The sequence below is a fragment of the Notolepis coatsorum genome, assembly GCF_963971535.1.
Source record: "Notolepis coatsorum genome assembly, chromosome: 18".
In the NCBI taxonomy this organism is placed as follows: Eukaryota; Metazoa; Chordata; class Actinopteri; order Aulopiformes; family Paralepididae; genus Notolepis; species Notolepis coatsorum.
This window is the reverse complement of record NC_140182.1, coordinates 35,403,449-35,425,159: the sequence shown is the minus strand read 5'-3', so window position 1 is coordinate 35,425,159 and position 21,711 is coordinate 35,403,449. Positions and strand designations below refer to the sequence as shown.

The 21,711-nt window shown below is 44.1% G+C and overlaps 2 protein-coding genes across 4 annotated transcripts in view; one reads left to right on the top strand and one right to left on the bottom strand.

Annotated features, from left to right (window-relative positions):
- Positions 1–5,494, bottom strand: part of btbd11b (BTB (POZ) domain containing 11b) — a 233,383-nt gene extending 227,889 nt beyond the window's left edge. For both annotated transcript variants that reach the window (XM_084335035.1, XM_084335036.1), the window contains exon 1: positions 3,937–5,494. In XM_084335035.1, coding sequence (XP_084191161.1) covers positions 3,937–4,828 — 892 coding nt within the window. In that variant the 5' untranslated portion in view covers positions 4,829–5,494. The remainder of the gene's footprint in view (positions 1–3,936) is intronic.
- Positions 5,495–15,321: 9,827 nt separating this feature from the next.
- Positions 15,322–21,711, top strand: part of ferry3 (FERRY endosomal RAB5 effector complex subunit 3) — a 79,466-nt gene continuing 73,076 nt past the window's right edge. For both annotated transcript variants that reach the window (XM_084334399.1, XM_084334398.1), the window contains exon 1: positions 15,322–15,426. The gene's annotated coding sequence lies outside the window, so the exon portion shown is untranslated. The remainder of the gene's footprint in view (positions 15,427–21,711) is intronic.

Below are 21,711 nucleotides of genomic sequence, written 5' to 3'. Positions count from 1 at the left end.
AATAGTATACTAATAGAACGAGAAATGCTCGGACGATAGTTAGTCCCAACGTTGACTTCCGTGTTTGGAAAGAGCGAAACCTGTTGAGAAAACGGTAATTTGCTTATAGGAACACTGTTCCGCGTTGCGCTACGCTACGGTATTTCACCGTGCACTGGAGTCAGTGGAACAAGTTCCCTCCCCTATTGTCTTGGAGTAGGCTTATCTCTGCGGGGGATCTTTATAGGAAGCGGGTTGGGACTAGGTTTTTCATATACATTTAGACACAAACACGCACGCACGCACACACACACACACACACACACACACACACACACACACACACACACACACACACACACACACACACACACAGCCTGTGGGTATTAGGTCCCTGCTCCAGCAAGGCATGCAACCACAAAGCGACCGTATCGAGGAGGAATAATAGAATATCGCCCAGAGGGGGGTATGGAGGAGGATTCCTCTCTCTCTCTCTCTCTCTCTCTCTCTCTCTCTCTCTCTCTCTCTCCGTATCTCTAACCCAGAGCTATAGATAGTACCACTGACTGTAAATCAACTGCTCTGCAGACCCAGTAGGGTCATTTCCCATTGCTTCTCAAACAGTGCTCAGTGTCAGTGACGTCAGTGTGCCCACTAGGGACAGCGCTGGTATCAGATACCGGGCCGACACCAGGGATTTCTGTATCGCAGAATTTCTGCAGAAATACTGAAATCCGCTACAGAGAGAGCCACGCATGACGTGGCGGAACATGGAAATCAACGCAGAGAGAGAGATGTGATTTTCTGAGTTTCTGACACATAGGAGCGTGTCCGATCTCCCTAATGGAGAGAAACAGATTATGTTTGGATAATTTTTTATCCAATGCCCCCAAACCAATGGTCTAGTACGTCTACATGAAGTCATCATCAGTCAAACTAATGGACGGGATTGGTCCTCTGTATTGGCCAATGGCGTTAGGACTCTGGATTATGGACAGTGGAAGAGTGGTCTGTTTACCAGTAGTGTGGTGCAGGTTGAGTAGGAGGGAGTGCTGGTGTCATTAGGAAGCGGGTCCTCTGTCAGTATCACTGTGACCCCCCCCCCCCCACCATCCGATTACATCACAATGTAAACACTGGGCTGCGCCGTGAAATCGAAAAGGCTGGGGTCAATTTAAAATGGTGATTGGGTGAAAATGTCAGCTGTCAGACTTGGGGGAGGGGGGGATCTGATGTCGAAGGGGCTACATTACCATCGCATAGGGGGGAGACGACAGAGTTTGATGGCTTAAACTAGTGATGCACCGATCCGATATTGGTATCGGTATCGGCCGCCGATATCAGTAAAATAGCTGGATCGGGTATCGGTAAAAAAAAATATATATCGGATTTTATTTTTTATTTTTTATAATAAATTAAATAAGAAATAACCATTCACTACATTTATATCTATGTGTTAATTTGTTACATTTAGTTTCACTAAGTTAGGAAAGTAATGTTTTAAGTCAAGCCTGATGTGATCCCAGTCTCTTCCACACAGTGACAGTGAGGCATCCTACAGTTTATTAATTGAATGAATGAAGTTTATTTTCTATCTTTGTTTACAACAAATTAAAAAAAAACACACTTGTGATCCTTTACAATTCTTAAAAACAAAATATATTTTAATATAAAAAAAAACGTGGATTAAATTTTAAATTGGACAATGGGTATCGGATCGGTATTGGCCAATACCCAAACCCAGGTATCGGTATCGGGACTGAAAAAGTCGGATCGGTGCATCCCTAGCTTAAACCCAGAGGCTTCACTATAGCTACCAGCGTGTCTGTTTTGACGTTTACCCCAAGGTCTCTATATCATGAAGGTTTAGTCGCTGACTGATGCGGATAACAACAACTCCGGGAGCCGACACGGGACCAGCATGTTGTCAAGGAAACATAGTCGATTTCCAGACCTTTTTCTTTGTGTCCACACCCCCCCCCCTTTCGACGCAATGGTGCAACGCAGCGGTTATGTTGCGATGCAAAGGTGAAATAGGGCAATAGAGAGAATAGAGAGTTGGTTACACTCTGGTGGGTCGCTGAGTCTAAGAGGTGGGGAGACCCCGTGCATAACCTCGATCACACACTGCTGTAGCGTACCACTGTATATAGAAATCACAGCATATTACATTTGCCCTGCAAAAGAACGTCGTTTTTGACCCCAATACTCACCAGGGTCAGGTGGTGCTAAATGTAGCCTCTTGCAGAGACAAATACGTGGACTGAGCAGTGGAATATATAGTATAGAGGCGGATAATTATTTATCAAAAGGTGTTGCAGTAGAGGCCCACGATGAATGTCTGTTTTGATGAGTCAGCCTGTGGAAGTCAAGGCGTATCTCTGGTGTGTTATTTCTGTTGCCGCATGCTCCTGGGTCCTGACCGCAGAGTCAAGCAGAGGAGAGGACCGTGTGTGTGTGTGTGTGTGTGTGTGTGTGTGTGTGTGTGTGTGTGTGTGTGTGTGTCTAAATGTGTTTCTGTCTCAGTCTGGGGATGTTTGTGTTCTCCTTCGGTCATGGCATGCTTTATAGGGGGGTGTGTCTTGAATGGGGATGTGGTAGGGATTGATGTGTGGGGTGTTTGGGGGACTGGCTGGGGGGGGGCCTTTCGAGCGACATTGTACTATTGTACTTATTTTATGCCTATTCTTAACTCTGCACGTTTACATTGCACTACTTTTATTGTCTTTTATACCTATTCTTATGTCTGCAATTTATGCATTGTTTTTTATTCTGTCAATTGTGTGCTGATTTTCTGCCTATGTTCATTTGTATACTAATTGCTGTGGTGCACTCTGGACTGCGGTCCCTGTGTGAAAAGTACTATATAGTTATTCATATTTATTATTGTTATATCGTAGACATGTGTGCATTGAAATGTCTGTAAAGTCTCGACGACATTGAAAATGAGGGTGACCTCAATAGACCTATCTCAAGCCCTGCCCTCTTTTCTTGATCCTCCAATCACAACTGTCGCTTACCTCGGACAAACAAAGAGGTAGGCGACAGTTGTGATTGGAGGATCAAGAAAAGAGGGCAGGGTTTGAGATAGGTCCATTGTCTTTTCGGGAATAAATAAAGGTTTGAAAGAATTTGTAGCGTCTGTGGCCTGTCTGATATTGCGGTGGACCTCCCTGTGTAAGTGTTCGTAGGGGGAACATTGAACTCTGAATCAGGGGCTCGTCACCCATGGGCCGGGCTGGGAGAGAGGCCGCGCCGGCACCGGTAGCACTCTCTCACCGCCGATCCAAACCATTACCTTCACTGGGGAGTATAATTGAACCATTAGTTGGAGGTCACTGGGTAGAAATGCTTGAGGTATATAATCCATTTTCTCCATGGAAGAATCTTTCTAAAAATGCAGAAAAAACAAGTGTCTTCTCTCTTTGATTTCTGACATGTGGCTCTTTTGGTTTTGGGGTAAATTCTCAGTATCAGTAGTACCAGATTCTAGCCTGCCGGCCCGGTATCCGTTATCGGTGCAGTCCTGATCCACTACGTCAGGTGACCGACTACAACTGAGGTATTTTGTCGTTTCCATCACAGCATCATTAATGACATTTTGGATACTTTATTATCGATTCTTTTAATCATTATCAGAGCATGTCTTGGCACAGGAGTCCATTGCTGTTTGGGGTGTATTTCCTGACCTATACAGAAGGTTCCGAAGGCCCTAATATGTGAATAGATCATGTGATGTGACAGTGAGGGAGTGGACTCAGAAGAGCTTGGAAAGTGAGGACAGGTCTTCTTCAGTAAACTCTAGAAAAGGATGGAAGTGTTTCCCTTCAACTCAACACACGAATGTGATACAGGTGTGTTGAATAACAACACCTGTTGATAGCAAAACAATTCGTGTAATGTTGTAACACTATTGTGAACGCTGATGATTCACAGTGACACAGTAGTACAACTCACCACTTGCATTCTTTCCACAGACGAGGTGGTCGTACGGTTGCAGGGACCCCCATAACTCCGAGTCGCCGTTGATGGCCTGCTCCAGGGACTCCACCGTGAACTTGGGCACCCCGTTATCCTTCTCCACCAGCGCACTGCGCAGCGCCCGCGCGTACACCTCTCGGAAGAGGCCCTCCATGCACGCGGACAGGTAGATGGCGGCGTGCTCGTGGATCCTGACCGCGACCCGGCTGTCGACCATCCACCTGAAGAACTTGCCCACGTTGAAGACGAGCCCGCAGCGCGCCGACTTGCCGCGGCTGAACTTGTCCGGCTCCGTGCTCATGTTGTACAGGGACAGCGCGCCCAGCGCCGCTGTGACGCAGTTCACCGACACGGTCCACGACAGGACGATCTTCATGGCACTTTGGATCTCGTACTTGGTGCATTTGGCATAGCGCAAGCTCAGCCGCTGCGCCTCTTTGGCGACCCGGACCAGCGCCCGGCTGACCAGCACCGACAGCCGGACCACCACGTCCTGCGCCAGCGTGCCCAGCCGCAGCTCCTCGTCCCTGTTCAGTGCGCTCTCCACTTCCCCGAGGCTCCATGGCACGTCCTCTAGCTCGGGTAGTCTAGCGCACTGCCCGGAGCACTCCAGGATCTCGGCGTCTTCTCCGACCAGAACCGTGTTGACAGTGTCCAGACTGTTGTGTCGACTGTGCATCGAGTCCGTTAGATGCCAACAACAACCCGATCCCCCGCCGCCATGCGCGTTCGTGGCGTGCGCCTCGTCGGAACAGCACAGCGACGCGCTGGAAGACCTGAAGGAGTCGGCGGCTCCTCCACCACCATAACCCGAGTCGAGCGTCAAATCCTCCAGGGTCCTGGCGACTGACTTGCTACTCCGTGCCATAACTGCTCCTCATGCTGAGAGAGAGAGGTCTTTGGGGCGTAAAATGTTCCACGGCGATGGGGTTTGAATAAGGCGCAAGGCTTTTGTGCGAGGTATATGGTGGTGACGAATAAGTATCTTTATCAGGGGGGGAGTAGATCCGGAGCCAAAGTGTGAGCTGAAGTGAAAACTTAGAGGAGCATCTCATAGGACGTACAGTGCGTCAACAGTGCTCGCTGTTTTACCAGAGATAGTGGTTTTACGCAGTGGGCACCCTGACACCGGGGAGGCGGGGCCGGGAGCACGGAGTAAAAGCCAACAACCAATACACTCTCGGGCTGAAATCCAGAACACAGTTTTTGAATGTGACCGCTTCAAAAACGAAATACAATTTGTCGATGATATAGGGGCCGGGCTAATAAAAGTTTATAATAGTGCAAGGAAGAGTATAGCATACATAAACAGCAAGTAGCACGCGTAATTGCCTTATAGTAATAGCCTATGGTTATTCTGAGACCCAAAGAGTATGCATTTTATCTTCTACCTTAAAGACAAAAACGGCTCATGCTGCATTAAGGTGAATAGTAATTCACACAATACTAGCAGTATTTAGAGTACACCTCCCTTGGAAGATCAGGCTTTTACGTTATTTTCTGAGGTCCCATGTCTGGTGGTAACATGACTCAAGTGAAGTGCATTAATAATGGATTGCATTTGCATGCATAATGTATCCCTCTCTGTTCCTTCCGAGACGAGTTCAATGAAAAGATCTGAATTAACTCCAAGGTCATTTGTTGAGATCACTGGCATTACCCATGCTAGCCTATTGTGTTATTTGTCTGTATTCCCCCCCGGCTCTGTGCATTCATTGTGTTATAATGAATATCATTCCACTGCTGTGTCATGATCTTTCATTTATTTATATTTTTTGCAAATACAGTCTACTGAAGGCACATTTTTGATCAAGATAATGTATTATTTATTGCAGCATTTGGGAATGTAGTTTTGGTGCAATATAGTATTGAGGAGGGTGCAATAACATACTGGTTTTGGTGAGAATAACTCCTCACACAAGTTACAATGTTGGTAAACAGATCTGACAAATTTAAGTGGTAAAGCGTTCAGCGTTTGCTGCATACCTATGTGGATTGAGTTTGAAGTTGAACCGTGTGCGGCAGCGGGACTGAGGCCAGAGCTGCCCGACATCTGTGGGACGCAGTGAGAACATCAGTGCGGAGCTTTACTTGGAGAAACAGCGAACCCTGGTGTCCAAAATTCAAACCTCCGCTCATTAGGCATTCAGCCCATACTATATACTTATCTTCATGTATTCGAGCTGCATTATAACGTACCCCCTTCTGTTCCTTCCTTACCGTGTCAAGTTAAATGAAGAACTGAATTAACAAAAAGCACAATGGATATGAATATAATTGACATTAGTGTTGACATTCAGCTGCTTAATTCTGCAGAATTCTGACAGTCTAGTCACATTGTGCATTATCAGAGCAACATAGGCAGGGATGGAGAGGAAGAACACTAGAACAGAGACATGGACACTGGAGATGTTTAACAGGCATCTTCAGGACACAAGTCTTGTAAGGTCATGTCAAGAGCACAAAAGGAAATGATGATGTCTGATGTGGAATCATTTGACCAGATTATTCACTGAGGCGGACAATAGAGCCCTTGAATAAGGATAGAGTTTACTGACAGAATGACATGTTGCAACATGGAGATGCTAAGTTACAGCAATGGCCCCATAGCAGAGATCTCACGAATGGTGAGCTAAGTTACAGCAATGGCCCCATAGCAGAGATATCACGAATGGTGAGCCAACACAGTATTTATACAGGAGAGTAGAAAAAAGTATGAGAAGGCTGTGTGTGCATATGTGTATACAAGTTGAAGGCTATGTGTAGAGAGAGATATATATATATAGAGAGAGAGAGAGAGAGAGGGGGGGGGGGAGTGTGTGTAGAAAGATATGTCTGGGAGTGAAGACTGTGTGTGTGTGTGTGTGTGTGTGTGTGTGTGTGTGTGTGTGTGTGTGTGTGTGTGTGTGTGTGTGTGTGTGTGTGTGAGATAAGAGAGACGGAGAGAGAAAGAGAGAAGTGTGTTGGTAAATTCCTCTGTCAATGTCAAACATTGAAAACATGTCATCTGAAAATCTAAAAGAGTGACTATATTAAGATACTTCATTGTCAATTTACACAAGACAATTGAAACATGTCTTTTTGCATGTCCCTCCTAGTTACACACACACACACACACACGACACCCACACATATGTATTTCATCAGAGAGGTCAGGGTCACCCACAGTGTAGCTAGCGCCCCTGGAACAGTTTTGGGGAATCAGTGCTTTGCTCAAGGGTAGTTGGACAGAAATGATGGGCACCAGAGCTGTAATACCAGCCACTCTTCAGTTACCAGCTGGGATACACCACGTTGGTGCCAGGGATCCCTGGGTTACAGGTCAGCCTCCCTACCTCTAGATCATCCTGGATCCTTTAATGGATCTATAACGGCTACATTCATGTATGGGGCTGGAGGCAGGAGGAGGAGGATGGGGGAGGCTGCCACTAAGCCTCTTCAACTCATTCAGAACGCAGCGGCCCGCCTGATCTCAAACCTACCGAAGTCGGCCCATGTCACCCCACTTCTTAGGGACCTGCACTGGCTCCCCATTGCTGCACGAATCCGCTTCAAGGCCCTCGACCTGGCATACCGTGCGGCAAAGGGAACCGCTCCCGCCTACCTCCGGTCAATGGTCTCTAACTACACACCCGCAAGACCCCTACGCTCTGCATCTTCTGGCCGCCTCAGACCTACTCCTATCCAAGCTCCGGGAGGGTCATCAAAGAGAAGTCGCCTATTCTCAGTCCTTGCCCCACAATGGTGGAATGAACTACCCACCCCAGTTAGGACAGCCGAAACCCGTCCAATCTTTCGCCGTCGACTAAAGATGCACTTCTTCAACCATTATCTGAATAAAAAATAAAATATCTAACCCTAACTAACCTTACTGTCATGCACTTGTCCTAATAAACTAACCTACACTGTAGCACTCAACACTTTATGAACATTGTTACTCAGCTGATAGAGTTGTGCCCTTCCTGATGACTTGTCGTACAGAACTTGTAAGTCGCTTTGGATAAAAGCGTCAGCTAAATGACTAAATGTAAATGTAAAAATGTAAATGGAGGGGGAGGGAGGAGGACTACTTTGTTCCTTAAATGTACAGAATTAGAGGGTAAAACAGTCAATTGAATAACATTATCATCTGTCTACAATCATGATTAACACTATTTCAAGGTGTATACTTTAAGTTTCTAATATCACAATCAGAATGTCCTTCACCCTTTCAAACCTACTTCGGGGCGACAGTAGCTCAGGAGGTAGAGCAGTCGTCTGGTAATCCGGCGGTTCCCGGGTTCGATTCCCGCTCCTCCCGGGCACTTAACCCCTAATTGCTCCCAATGAGCAGGTTGGCACCTTGCATGGTTGCCTCTGCCATCGGTGTGTGAGTGAATGGGTAAAATGTGAGGAACCAATTGTAAAGCGCTTTGGATAAAAGCTGCTATATAAATGCAGCCATTTACCATTTGACTAATCCAACGAGATTAATGTCACCCTTAATACAATTATTCTTCTATCATTCTTATGTGTTGTAATCTTCTCTATTCAGTGGCAATACCAACAGCTATTTCTGACCAGGCCATGCAGCTGTTGGTAGGAAGCACAGACAGAGGAGGCAGGATTTGGCCTACTAAAATAAACTAGTTACAGTATTCACAAATATATGCTATATGAATCAATCTATTGTTCCATTTATCCATTGTAAGAATGTATAGACATTAGACAACCATCTACAAATATGTATACTATTACAAAATGTGCTGTTTACTGTATTAAAGCAGGCCATGGCCATATAGAAATGCACTAATTCGACCCACAGTCTGTCCTTCACAACTGAACCACAGGTGACAAAGACTGTAAACCGAGATCCTCGCTATTTTAGCTGTCTCCTTGTTTAGACATGTTGCATGGAGTATAAATTGGCAATGAAGGGAGCAGCCTAGACACACGGTCTCTGCGAAGCCCTGAGCTAAGTACTGATTTTGTGTCCACTTCACAGCTGCGATGTGTATTCTCTGTAATATTGTTTTATTCACTCTGTAATAAATCTTTGAACCTAAAACCTTCTCCTTACCGTCTCTCCAAGGTCAAATGAACTGAACCCGACATTAACCATAACCAACCACGATCTTTATACAAGTATAATCTGAAATTGGACTGCTGTGTTTTCCCTGTAACTGATCATTTTGGTAATTCAATCATGTTCTAATGTAATCTGTTTCAGCTGGGCTGTTTCTGTCCTTGATGCATTTGCCATTGAAAAGTAAGTAGCCTACCATTGGAACATGGCAAAGGAAGACAGTATCGAGCTGAATGATCCCTGGATATCTGCAATGTACACAACAGAAATTAACGCTACGCACCCACAAGATGCAATGAATCATGTCAACAGTGGGGGTGGCCGGGTGGGTCAGGTCAAGAGATTGCAGATTGGAGGGAATGAGACATGAGAAGGAGGAAGCTTCACACTTCCACCCTACACCAGCATCTATATAGAACTAGGCTGATGGGAGGGGGGAGGGTCTCCAGCACTAGACAGCATGAGATATACTGTAGAGCTCTTAGAAGAAGTAGAAGAAGAAGTCTTTACACACGCATGCAATGGGCGACCCACAGGAACACACACATACACGTCACACACATGCACTGAGTCGCTGACGAAATGTTCTCTGCACCTCCCATCCCGTCGTCCTTCCCCCCAAGGGCTGCAGTGTGCACCATGCCCGGGGACCAATCCAAGTGCTCCTGTCCGTCTTCGTCAGGGACACGACAGCGTTAGCTCTCTGTTGTGCATGTTTGTCCATCGGGTTTATCTTATCGGGAGGGGAAACCCTTGCAAGCACGGGGAGAACATGCCCGGGAGATACCCCACCTGGGTAACTAGCAACACGGCAACCTGGTCCCCAAGCGGGAATCGAACCCACAACCTTCTAGCTGTGTGTGAGGCGACAGTGTTAACCACTACACTACCGTGCCACCAAGCCATGTCCATCAAGTAGAAGCTGATGAAAGGATGAAGTAACAATTTATGTTCACATGGCTAATAGATTTGATATTATAGTGTATTTTTGATTAATTAGTAATAGTTATTTCAACAGTATTATAGCATTATTCAGAATGGCTAGCTGACCACAGTTTGGCTTGACCTTGGCAAACCTGATTGACACACGCACGCACACACACACACACACACACACACACACACACACACACACACACACACACACACACACACACACACACACACACACACACACACACACACACACACACACACACACACACACACACACACACACACACACACACACACACACACACACACACACACACACACACACACACACACACACACACACACACACACACACACACACACACACACACACACACACACACACACACACACACACACACACACACACACACACACACACACACACACACACACACACACACACACACACACACACACACACACACACACACACACACACACACACACACACACACACACACACACACACACACACACACACACACACACACACACACACACACACACACACACACACACACACACACACACACACACACACACACACACACACACACACACACACACACACACACACACACACACACACACACACTCTATCTCATCCCCACCCAGGAGCCAGAATGAGTGAATTACCATGTTAATACCTTGAACGAAAGTCAGCCTTTGTGATCAAATAAATGTATTGTCATTATGCTATGTGGACCAGTCGACTCCAGTACCAGGTACGGGGGTCGAGAAAGTGTTTAAATACTGAGCAGCCTCGACATTAGAGACACACGACAGGACAAGCTGTGTCAGAGAGATTCTTTGTATCCTGTGATATTGCTGTATTTCTACTGCTGGTGCCCTGCTGAATAAATCAACTGAAAACCTGAAGCCATTGACTTTCAACTTGTATCCAGCGTCTACTTTCTTGCTCTGAAATTGGTCATTCCATAACTGTTGTTTACAAAGTCACAGCTGATTTGTAACCTCAAGGACCCAGAGAGGGTCACAACGCTGCTGAGCACATGTCCTCCTCCGAGACAGGCGTGCTTTGAAAGAGCCCTGCCTTTGTTGGGGCCCCCATGACACAACAGCAACTGCTGGGTCGACCTGAGATCCTTCGTTCGCTCCAAATAAATGGAAAGTGCGTAGAAGGCCTTGGACACAATATCCCTGGCATGAAAATAACTTTGGATAGAGCATAGGGCATATAACATATAGCATAGAGCATAGAAGAGCATAGAGCACAGGGCATAGAAGAGCATAGAGCACAGGGCATAGAAGAGCATAGAGCATAGGGCATAGAAGAGCATAGATAATAGGGCATAGAGCACAGGGCATAGAAGAGCATAGAGCACAGGGCATAGAAGAGCATAGAGCACAGGGCATAGAAGAGCATAGAGCATGGGACGGGCCACAGCAGAGCCTCTCTAGGAGCTGCATTAGTACAGGGAACTAGTGGGATGATCCCCGATCCAGAGCTATCAGGATGAGGAACCTGCGCTCTAGGCGCACCCTCTCCAGCAACTGATTCATCAGGTGGATAGGATGGAATGCGTACAGCAGTGCGTTCAGCCACGGGCACAGAATGTGGAGAGCCCCGAGACTGCACAGGTGTAGTAGGGATGCCCAAAACTGAAGCTCCACAGCCACCTGGTGGAGAAGAGAGGAGCGCATTCCGCCCTGTCCCATCTATGAAGGCTGCTGATGATGTCAGACTGTCCGTCCTAACTAGCACACGCCTGTCTCTCACCAGATTTATGAATTGTTTCAGGGCCGACAGAACCGCCTTCAACTTCGGAACACTGATGTTTAGGGAGGGCAGTGATGACTCCTGTGGAGTTGGCACGAAATGTCGCGCGCCCCATCCAATCAGAGATGCATCCGTGAAGACTGTCAGACAATCATGCTGCCCAAAGGTATACCTACGAAGAGGATCTCTGGTGGTTCAGGTCGCTCAACACAGATGAGAGAACTCTCAGCAGTCTCATCTTTCCACATATGGGTCTATTTTTCTGCTGGAATATCACGTGAGGAAATGATGGGGATGTGAAAATAAGCATCCTTCAAGTCTATTGACGTCTCCTTGCCTGACTGAGCACAGTAGGTGTTTGTGAAGGCCCCCACTCTGCCTGCTTATTGGTGAGTCTGCTGCCTCTCTAGGGAGCATGGCAGAGTGGGTGGCTCGTCAGCCCAATTAGACTCACCTGGGCATTGAGAGCTGCCTGTCTATAAACGTGTCTTAACCTTCTCTCTCTCTTCTCCATCTCCTCTCACCAGGTTATCCACCACCCATTGAGTTATCTTTTTCCTACTTACACCACACCGTACCACACTTCACCATTCACTCATCCATATACTGTATTCCTCACTGATTCTTATCCATACATATTCATTGTTTATTTGATTGTTTGTTTGTTATATAGGTTAAAGTAAATTATTCTGTTCAATTGCTTTCACGTGTGGACTCCCTTTTTGTCACAATTGACCCGTGTGTGACACGTTTGACGGTCAACATACTGAAGGTCTTCGCTGGAGTCAGCTGATTGAGTGATGAAGGGTCTGAATTTCTTGCGGATCGAGGGACATCTGTAGTAGACACCTTTCATCACGTCCGACTGCGGGACGATGGAAATGACCCGTTTCGCAAAAAGCGGAGATTGAATCTCGCCGGCGAGGACCGTCACCGCCACTGTGTGTAGGGTTCACACACCTGTAAACAGAGGATGAGAGAGAGTGAACTACAGTACATCACATGCCAACCTCAACGTTCTTTCCAACCGTCCGATAACATTGCATTTTTCTCACCCATATCAGGTAGAATTCGCTTAGTGGGCCACGCCTTGAGTTGAGGCTGGCTAGCTGAGAACAGGTGGAAAGAGGACCATTGGTCTCTACCGCGTGAGCTTCTGTGACAGCGGCTGCGTGATGGAGCACCTAAAGAGGAGAAAGAAAACATGTTGAAAACAGATTAGAAGTTTAGGCGACAGCAGCCATCAGCACCGCCCACCCGACTCCACAGTTCACTCAACAGCACGTAAATCAAGTGTATGTGACCAGGACCCACAATGAGTGCAGAGCTTAGAGCGAGAGCCTGCAATACGTTTACATAATATAAACAATGCCCTATATAGGAAGCGTGGCTGAGCAACCCCGTCCAGATAAGGGACTTGATTAATTAATGACAGGACAGGATTACCATAGGAATCAGATAAATTGCAACATAAATCTTTTCCTACTTGGAAACTGCAACTGTGTTCAAACTGTATGTGTATGGAGCGAAGCTCAGAATGGTCTCACAAGTTCCCAGCGCCGGGAGAGGATTCCCTGTTGTTCCCCGAGGAAACATCAGATAAAATTTAAGAAATAAAAATATTTGTAACCAGATAAGCCTGGAGCAGCAAGTACCTGAAGCAGAGGTCAGCACCAGAGGCCAGCACAGCAAGTACCTGAAGCTGAGGCCAGCAACAGAGCTCAGCACAGTAGCAGCAAGTGGTAAGACTGAGGACATAGATAAGTGTGCTTCAATTACCTGTACACACCTGTTTGTAAATGGGGTGTGCTCCCTCATGAGAATTTGACTAATTGGGGATTGTGGGAATTTTAACTAACTGGGACTCCATAGGGTACTAGTACTACACATCTCTATATCTTCAAGAAGAAAATATGGTGGGGACTCTGGGGGTAGGCAGAATGAACCAGGTGTAGCCCGAGTAACATATATCGTACTCAATATCCACAGTCATCATCGTGCTGCATCGTAGTGTTCACATTTTATTTCTTCAATTTTCCAAGAATAAGAATGTTAACTTACATGTATTAAACAGAAATCCCTCTTTGCTATTGTCCATGATGAGTCCTTTAGAGAAAGGTTTTCAAGTTGAAAAACCTTTCACCTTTCTAACAAATAACATAACATTGCTGGCCATGCACAAGCAACGTTATTATTTGTATTATGTTTGATCACTTAGAGATCTTAGTAACTGAGTCTGTCAACAAACACAGCTGGCTCCAACACTACTGGACATGTGGTCAACAAGCACAGTCTAACTAACTTAGGACTGGCCCAAACTATTTGGATATTTCAACTTTGCTATTTCGGAAGACAATACTCTCTCCTTTGTTCTTCATTAGGCCTAATTCATTGCCAAATGCATTATTATTATTATTATTATTATTATTATTATTATTATTATTATTATTATTATTATTATTATTATTATTATTATTATTATTATTATTATTTTTATCTTTCTTGAGTATCAGAATGATCATATATATAATTAGGAGAATACATTTGTATAGCAAATCCCTTAGTAACAACAAGATTGTAACAACATTAAGGCAATGTTATGTTAATACGTGATTAAATACACAAGATAAGATATTCCTTTATTGATCCCCTTGGGGAAATGCAGGCATCATAGCAGCATGGGGAGGGGAGGTACAGGTAGTAGAAAACATGATACAGGTCATAGAATTATAGTACAGTGGAAAAGTAAAAATAAAAATAGAATAGAAATAGGCAGTGTAAACAATATAACAATATAATTAACTCTGGACATGCGCATATGGGCAAGTAGGCAGTGTAAAAAGGTCAAGGTGCAATATGAGGGTATGTATGCCCTCTCAGTTATATTTGCCCTACAATAAATATAGTTACAATATATCTAATAAATAACTAATATCTAATCTAACAAATGCTAAATATATGCTCTGATGAAGTAGTATACAGTATACACATAAGGTGCAGTATGCATAAGGTATGTATACTATGTACACACTTACATGTTTCCTTTGTGTGTGTGTGTGTGTGTGTGTGTGCGTGTGTGTGTGTGTGTGTGTGTGTGTGTGTGTGTGTGTGTGTGTGTGTGTGTGTGTGTGTGTGTGTGTGTGTGTGTGTGTGTGTGTGTGTGTGTGTGTGTGCGCGCGTGCGCTGACTCAGCAGCCCACAGGGGTGGTACAGTACTGACAAGGAATGTGTTTGATGTTTTAGGAGTTATTTATGTATTTAGGCTATTGGGATTTATTTAGAAATTGAAATGTCATTTAGTCAAGGATATTTCAAATTAAAATGTACTTACCTATCTTTGGCCAGCAGAGGGGAGCAGTGTATCGAGAAAGAAATGACTGTGGTCGACTATTATTTCACATCACATGATTCGTGCTTTTTTAATTAATTCGTTGTACAATATTCCAAGCGAATAATTACTTACGAGCAACAGTGGCCTTTGATATTTGGAAAATACTCTTTCTGGCATTCAGTCAAGAACACAGCTAACGTTACATGATACAACATCAATGTTGTCGTGAAAGTGTTTTTCGCGGCTGAGCTCCTGTCACAGCCAACAGTCAGTCAGCTGACTGTTTCAAAACAAGAGGGAGTGTCTTCCTGGGAGCCAAGAAACATCTTTTAATAAACTCGGGCGTACGAGGTAACAACAACGTTTGCTAAATCTGTCGTAAATCAATCTCAATCGGTTCATGATCCTATTATAGCCCGACGTGTTACACCTGCAGCTCGTCTGTTGCCTTTCGCCTGCAGCTTCCCTGCACTGCACCGCTAGCTAACACGTTAGTTAGCCAGTTGACGTTTGAAAGCTACAAATGCCTTCATACTACTGTAGGAGAAACATATCAAACGGAGTTCCTATTCGCAAACTCGGGTATAATTTCTCAAACCCCGGCGTCATTTCAACATCGTAATACACGTTAATGTTGTTAATGAGCTGTTATAAGAGTATATGTATAAATATACTAGCTATGTGTCGTTGTAAACTATCTTTGAGTGAGTTGTAGTTCAATGCAAGACAAATTGGGTCAGGAAAAAATGGCAAAGTTCAGTGTTGAGCATCCATGTGAATCACTATGAATTGAAAATGGAGGACCCTGATGTAAACAAGACAAACGTCTTTCTGCAACCCCTTGTGTGTATTGGGCTGTACTGTATTGTACCCATTCTGCAATCTGTTAAATAAAGTTTTCATTCATTCATCCATGGTCAGAAATCAGTTCCCACGTCCAACCTCCGACCTTTTATTATTATTATTATTATTATTATTATTATTATTATTATTATTATTATTATTATTATTATTATTATTATTATTATTATTATTATTATTGATTGATTGATTGGGGGACCCTGATGGAAACAAGACAAACGTCTTTCTCAGGTCTGCATCCCCTTAACAATTGTGTGTATTGAGCCGTACTGTATTGTACCCATTCTGCAATCTGTTAAATAAAGTTTTCATTCATTCATTGATTGGTTGAAAACTTTATTAACAGATTGCAGAATGGGTACAGTACAGTACAGCTCAATATACACACAATTGTTAAGGGGATGCAGACCTGAGAAAGACTTTCGTCTTGTTTACATCAGGGTCCCCCATTTTCAATTCATCATAACATAATATGACATACATGACATACAGATAGACAGCTAATGGCCGCATTTCTAGGACCCTGCAGTTTCAGGACCGCATTTCTAGGACCCTAGAGCCACCTAGCTAATCAGATGGCCGCATTTTTAGGACGATAGGTTTAAAGGTTTATTCCACCCAAATGCTACTTTGCCCAACTATTTATAGTTTTAAAGGAAAACACACGATGTGACTCAGATGTTTTCTTTTTCTTTATGTATAATAAATTTGTTCATGTTTAAGTTGCTAAGTTGGAGTGTTGCATGCATGCATAGTTAAATACATACGGTGTAGTTCAGCGCTTTCAGGTGAGCGAGAGACAGAGAGACGGAGATAGAGATGCAAGAAAACCGAATAGAAATAACATGTTGTTGACAGATTGTGAAGTAGGTAACAGAACAGGCAGTGAAAGTCCTTGCAGCATGTGATGCATCTTTCCAATTCGGGCAAGGATCTCACTTCTTGGATTATTATATTATATGCATCAAAAAGAGACTAATTGCTCAAATTGAACATTTTGAAATAATTTCACAGAAATAAATGAGGCCTAAGCCTAACATTTTGAATCTTATACTGGATTGAGTTTAAGGAAACAACTTCATATAAATTAGGCTCTAGTACATGACAGAATCTAACGTGTGGTGTAGGCCTACATAATAACTGACTATTAACACATCCAGCGCCAAAAACGCTGTCCAGCATTATTGCCCGCCATGCGTTGACCGCCAACATCGCTGTACAGCGTTTTTGAGATCAATATTTCATTTTTTCACCATGGCATCAGGCCACGTGAGCGGATTGGCGCGGCCGAGAAATCCGCTCTTCGCTCTTTAAAGCTTGGTCCGCTCCGCTAATCGCTCATGTTGACCCCGCCCCCAAGTCGCTCTCCGCTCGCTCACCACTCACCTTGAATCGAGCGCTCCCCGCGCCAGATCGCTCGGCAGATTTTTTTTTTTTTTTTTTTTTGGAGCATGGTGTAAATTAGCTCAAACTACAACAGTCTACACCCCCTGGGCCCCTTAACAATTGTTTGTATTGAGCCGCATTGTAATTGTACCAATTCTGCAATGTTAAATAACGTTGTTTATCCATTCACTAGCTCTATTAAGCGATGATAGCTAGCCGAGCCACAATGCTATGGTCGCTGCCATTAACGTTAGCATGTAAGCTAACGACAACAACAATGGCGTCGATACTTTTTCTAACAGGAGTGAGTGACAAAGCCTGAACAGGATATCACAGGTTCACCCTTCTCATTGGTTGAAAATGGCCTTCATGTTTGTACATCGCCATCTGTTGCTTTGGCATTGTACTACATGTATATTAACATCAGTGTTAAACCACTGTGAGCGGCCTGGAGTGGATTGGAGCGGAGGAGAACTCTCGCTCCGGACGTCGCGCAGACACATTTTAAAACCCACTCCTCGCTCACGTCAAAACCGCCCGCTCCGCTCCCCGCGCCGCTCACGCTCCGATCCGCTCACATGCACTGCATGGCATTCATAATTCATCCACCCAACCCCCGGTGCTTCAGCGGGACCCTAAATGGGACTGCAACGCCTCAATACCGCCGCCTGGTGGATGGTCGGGTGAGTTACACACTAAAAAAACGGATAGTGTCATCGGTGCGTTGAGGAAATTCCTCCGGCAGTCACATCTCGCTACGGGACTCCTGACAAACACTATAGTGCATATGGATCGCTGCCATAACGCAATAATCGATATGATTTTGGCGTTTATTGCGCCATACAAACCGGAAATGGATATAGGAGATCGGTGTCGAATAATTGGGATCTTTCTCCTCCAGTCTCATTGGCGCACGGTAAGAGGGCAGTAACGTTTTTTTCAACCCGATTGTTTATTAATTTCACTGCAAACAGTCTGATCAATATATCAACCCATAGTAAATAAAGCTGTTACTGAGGATCAAGCGTGTTTGGGAAAGAAACGCCAATTGATAATCTATATATGCTTCAGGGCCTATAACTACTGTTTTTGGAATTACAGCAGAAAAAATTAAAACATTTATATTCTCGAAGGTATTAACACAACAATGTATGAATGAAAAAATATAACGTTCCCACATCCTGAATGATAGATAATCGATGTTGAATGGGCCATAGTAATGTCAATATAGCAATACAATTAAAAAAAGTTATAGCCCTGCAAAGAAGGTAAACATCTCCATAGGCTTTCAACGGTGGCAGAGAGTGGTATAAAATGGGCACAACCCCCAGCGCCCAATGTGTTAAAATGTCTCATCCAACATTACAAAACAATCTCAAAATGAAGAGACTGGCTGATAACAAATTTTTATTAAGATGACTTAAACGTAATTAAAATGGTAAAACACTACGAGTACAGTAGAGTATTAAACAAGCACTTACACTGAAGACAGTAGTGCTGGTTTAATGTAGCTGACATAGTCATTAAGTCAACAATTAATATAAGACACCTGGTTGGGCTTGCCAAAATCGTGCTACTGTTTAATTAAACAAATATACAAACAGTTCATGTTGCAGCAAGCTATCATAAACAGATGATCCTAGTGCCTGTAAGATTATCATACTAGTTTAGCTCGCACATTTCCCTCAGTCCAGTGTCTTTTTTTGTTCACCGCAAACTACATTTTCAAAGTTTTGCGGCGAACACAAACTTTGAAAACGGAAAGAAGTTTGAAAGTGCTTGCAAACGTTCGCCTTGTTCGTTGAATTTGGACGCACTTCAGAATTGTTTTTAATGTTAAAGCAACATGTCAACATTTTGAGAAATTAGCTTACCGTCTTCTCCAGAGAGAGTCAAGAAGATAGATACCAGTTTCCTCTCTGTGTGTTCAGTAGAAAGCTATCTGGCTGCATGTTAGCCTAGCTTAGTACAATGAATGGAAGTGAACAGTGCCGGTTAGCCTAGGCATTGTCCAACTAACACCTCTCCCGAAGGCTAACCGGCACTGTCCGCTTCCATTCATCAGTACTCACACTCTAATTGCGCTAGAAATCTAGAAACGCGCTGTCCCAGGACTGCGGTCCTGAATCTGCAGCCTTTGTCTGGTAGCAACATGCTACTCGTTTGCTAGCTGCTCTCATCATTAACATATCTTTAGACCTGTACGCAACCCTTCGTGACTGTCTTTTAGTAAACTTATGAAAGTAATTAATATAGAATGTAACTTACACCCAACTACTTCCAGTACCAAAAGTAGAAGTATGCATTCTAGTTTGTTATGCTCCTATTCTTCACGTTAAAGGTAGAATGTGTAATGGTGTCGAACGGCGACCTCTAGGCAAAGGAGCCCCGCTTGGTATAGACCACCGCAACACTTCCGCTATTCTGAAATCATGGGAGAGAGAGCGGGGGGAGAAAATGAATAAATGTGGATGAGAGCCTTGACATTAAGTGGTTGTAGCTAGCTACGGCTGTGGGGGTGCTGGAGACATGATCCAATATACTTTTATACGCCTGAGTCTCCTGAACACGGAGAGACCAATCCCAAGTCGATCGGTACTTTCTCGGCCGAGCTATAGTCACTTTTCCACACCTACTCCCGAACTCTGCATGCACAGATTGATAAACCTAGATATCTGGACAATCCAGAGATATTCCGTGGGCAATCTGCATGCGGAGTTCGGGAGTAGGTGCGGAAAAGTGACTATAGCTCGGCCGAGAAAGTGCAGATCTACTTGGGACTGGTCTTTCCGTGTTCAGGAGACTCAGGCGTATAAAAGTCTACTGCGGAAGTGCAGTGGTCTGTTGCGCTTTGCTTTTGTTTTGGCCTGATGTGTGGGTTGGAGTTGAGTGATGACTGAGGGGTAGCTGGTAGACCTCATGTCATGGGTGAAAACACCACAGGCCTGAAAACAAATGCTCGGCCAATTGCGTGTGACATAATGAAGAGACATGAAATCACTTTGTTGGCTTTGTCATTACTAGTCATTTTGGAAAGTTCAATGTTTATAATCTTTTTCTCAAACAGAGCTATGCGATCTGACACGTGATTGCATTTGCAGGTGACCTGCCGTGCCAAAATCAGGGTCCCTATGTGTTTCCCTAATTTAAGTTACCTGCCAGGTCAAATGCAATCACGTGTCAAATTGCGTAGCTCCGTTTGAGGAAAAGCCATATGCAAACAGTGCTGGGATTCTAAACGGGCGACAATCTGCTGTTTTCACGTCTTTACATTATGTTGCGCTCAATTGGCTAGCATTTGTTCTCTGGTCTATGGTAGCCTTTTGGTCTACCAGCTAGAGGAAATGTTGCTATTTCTGGCCACACCTCAGGCTTTGCCAAGAGAGGTCTGCAGAAAGTCACAGTATATAAGCCTAATAAGTTACTAAACCCCAACCCACACATCAGACCAAAACAAAATGCAATACCATGCAAGGCTTGGTACAACGTTATTGTATTCAGTATTCTCACTAGGGCTGCACGATTCTTGCTCAAATGTGAATCACGATTTTAAGAATTGAGATCACGATTCTCTCACACGATTCTTATTTTTCATCATCATTTAAAAAAGGTAAGTAAAAAGTAAAAAAAGAAATTGGTCTCATCCACGATTTTTTTAAATCGTCATAATTTAGAAATGAGATTGCATAGGTCTATTAATCGAGATCGCAATTTCTTTTCGATTAATTGTGCAGCCCTAATTCTCACCATGTATCATGCATGCCTATTGCCTACCAATATGACACCATGCCACAGTTGTCATTTAAGGATACCTGTTGCTGCAATATTTGATTACAATCACCTGTTGTTTGTCTACAAAGATGTCTCCTGTGAAATACGTTGTATGATGGTTCGGTTGTGCTGGCTCCGATTACTTTCTCCTGATAAAAACTGTGAATAGTATTTGGTTTGGTTGTGCTGGCTCTGATTACTTTCTCCTGATGTTGAAAGTCTTGACATTGAAAAGTATATGATTTTCATCAAGTTATCACATTTCATATGCAAAACCATTTTCTAGTGACTACATTTACATTTACATTTAGTCATTTAGCTGACGCTTTTATCCAAAGCGACTTACAAGTTCTGTACGACAAGCCATCAGGAAGGGCACAACTCTATCAGCTGAGCAACAATGTTCATCAAAGTGTTGAGTGCTACAGTGTAGGTTAGTTTATTAGGACAAGTGCATGACAGTACGGTTAGTTAGGGTTAGATTTTTTTATTGTTTTTTTTTTTTTTTTTTTTTTATTCAGATAATGGTTGAAGAAGTGCGTCTTTAGTCGACGGCGAAAGATTGGACGTGATTTGGCTGACTAGTTATTACAGGGTCCAGATAGGCACAGCTATAGT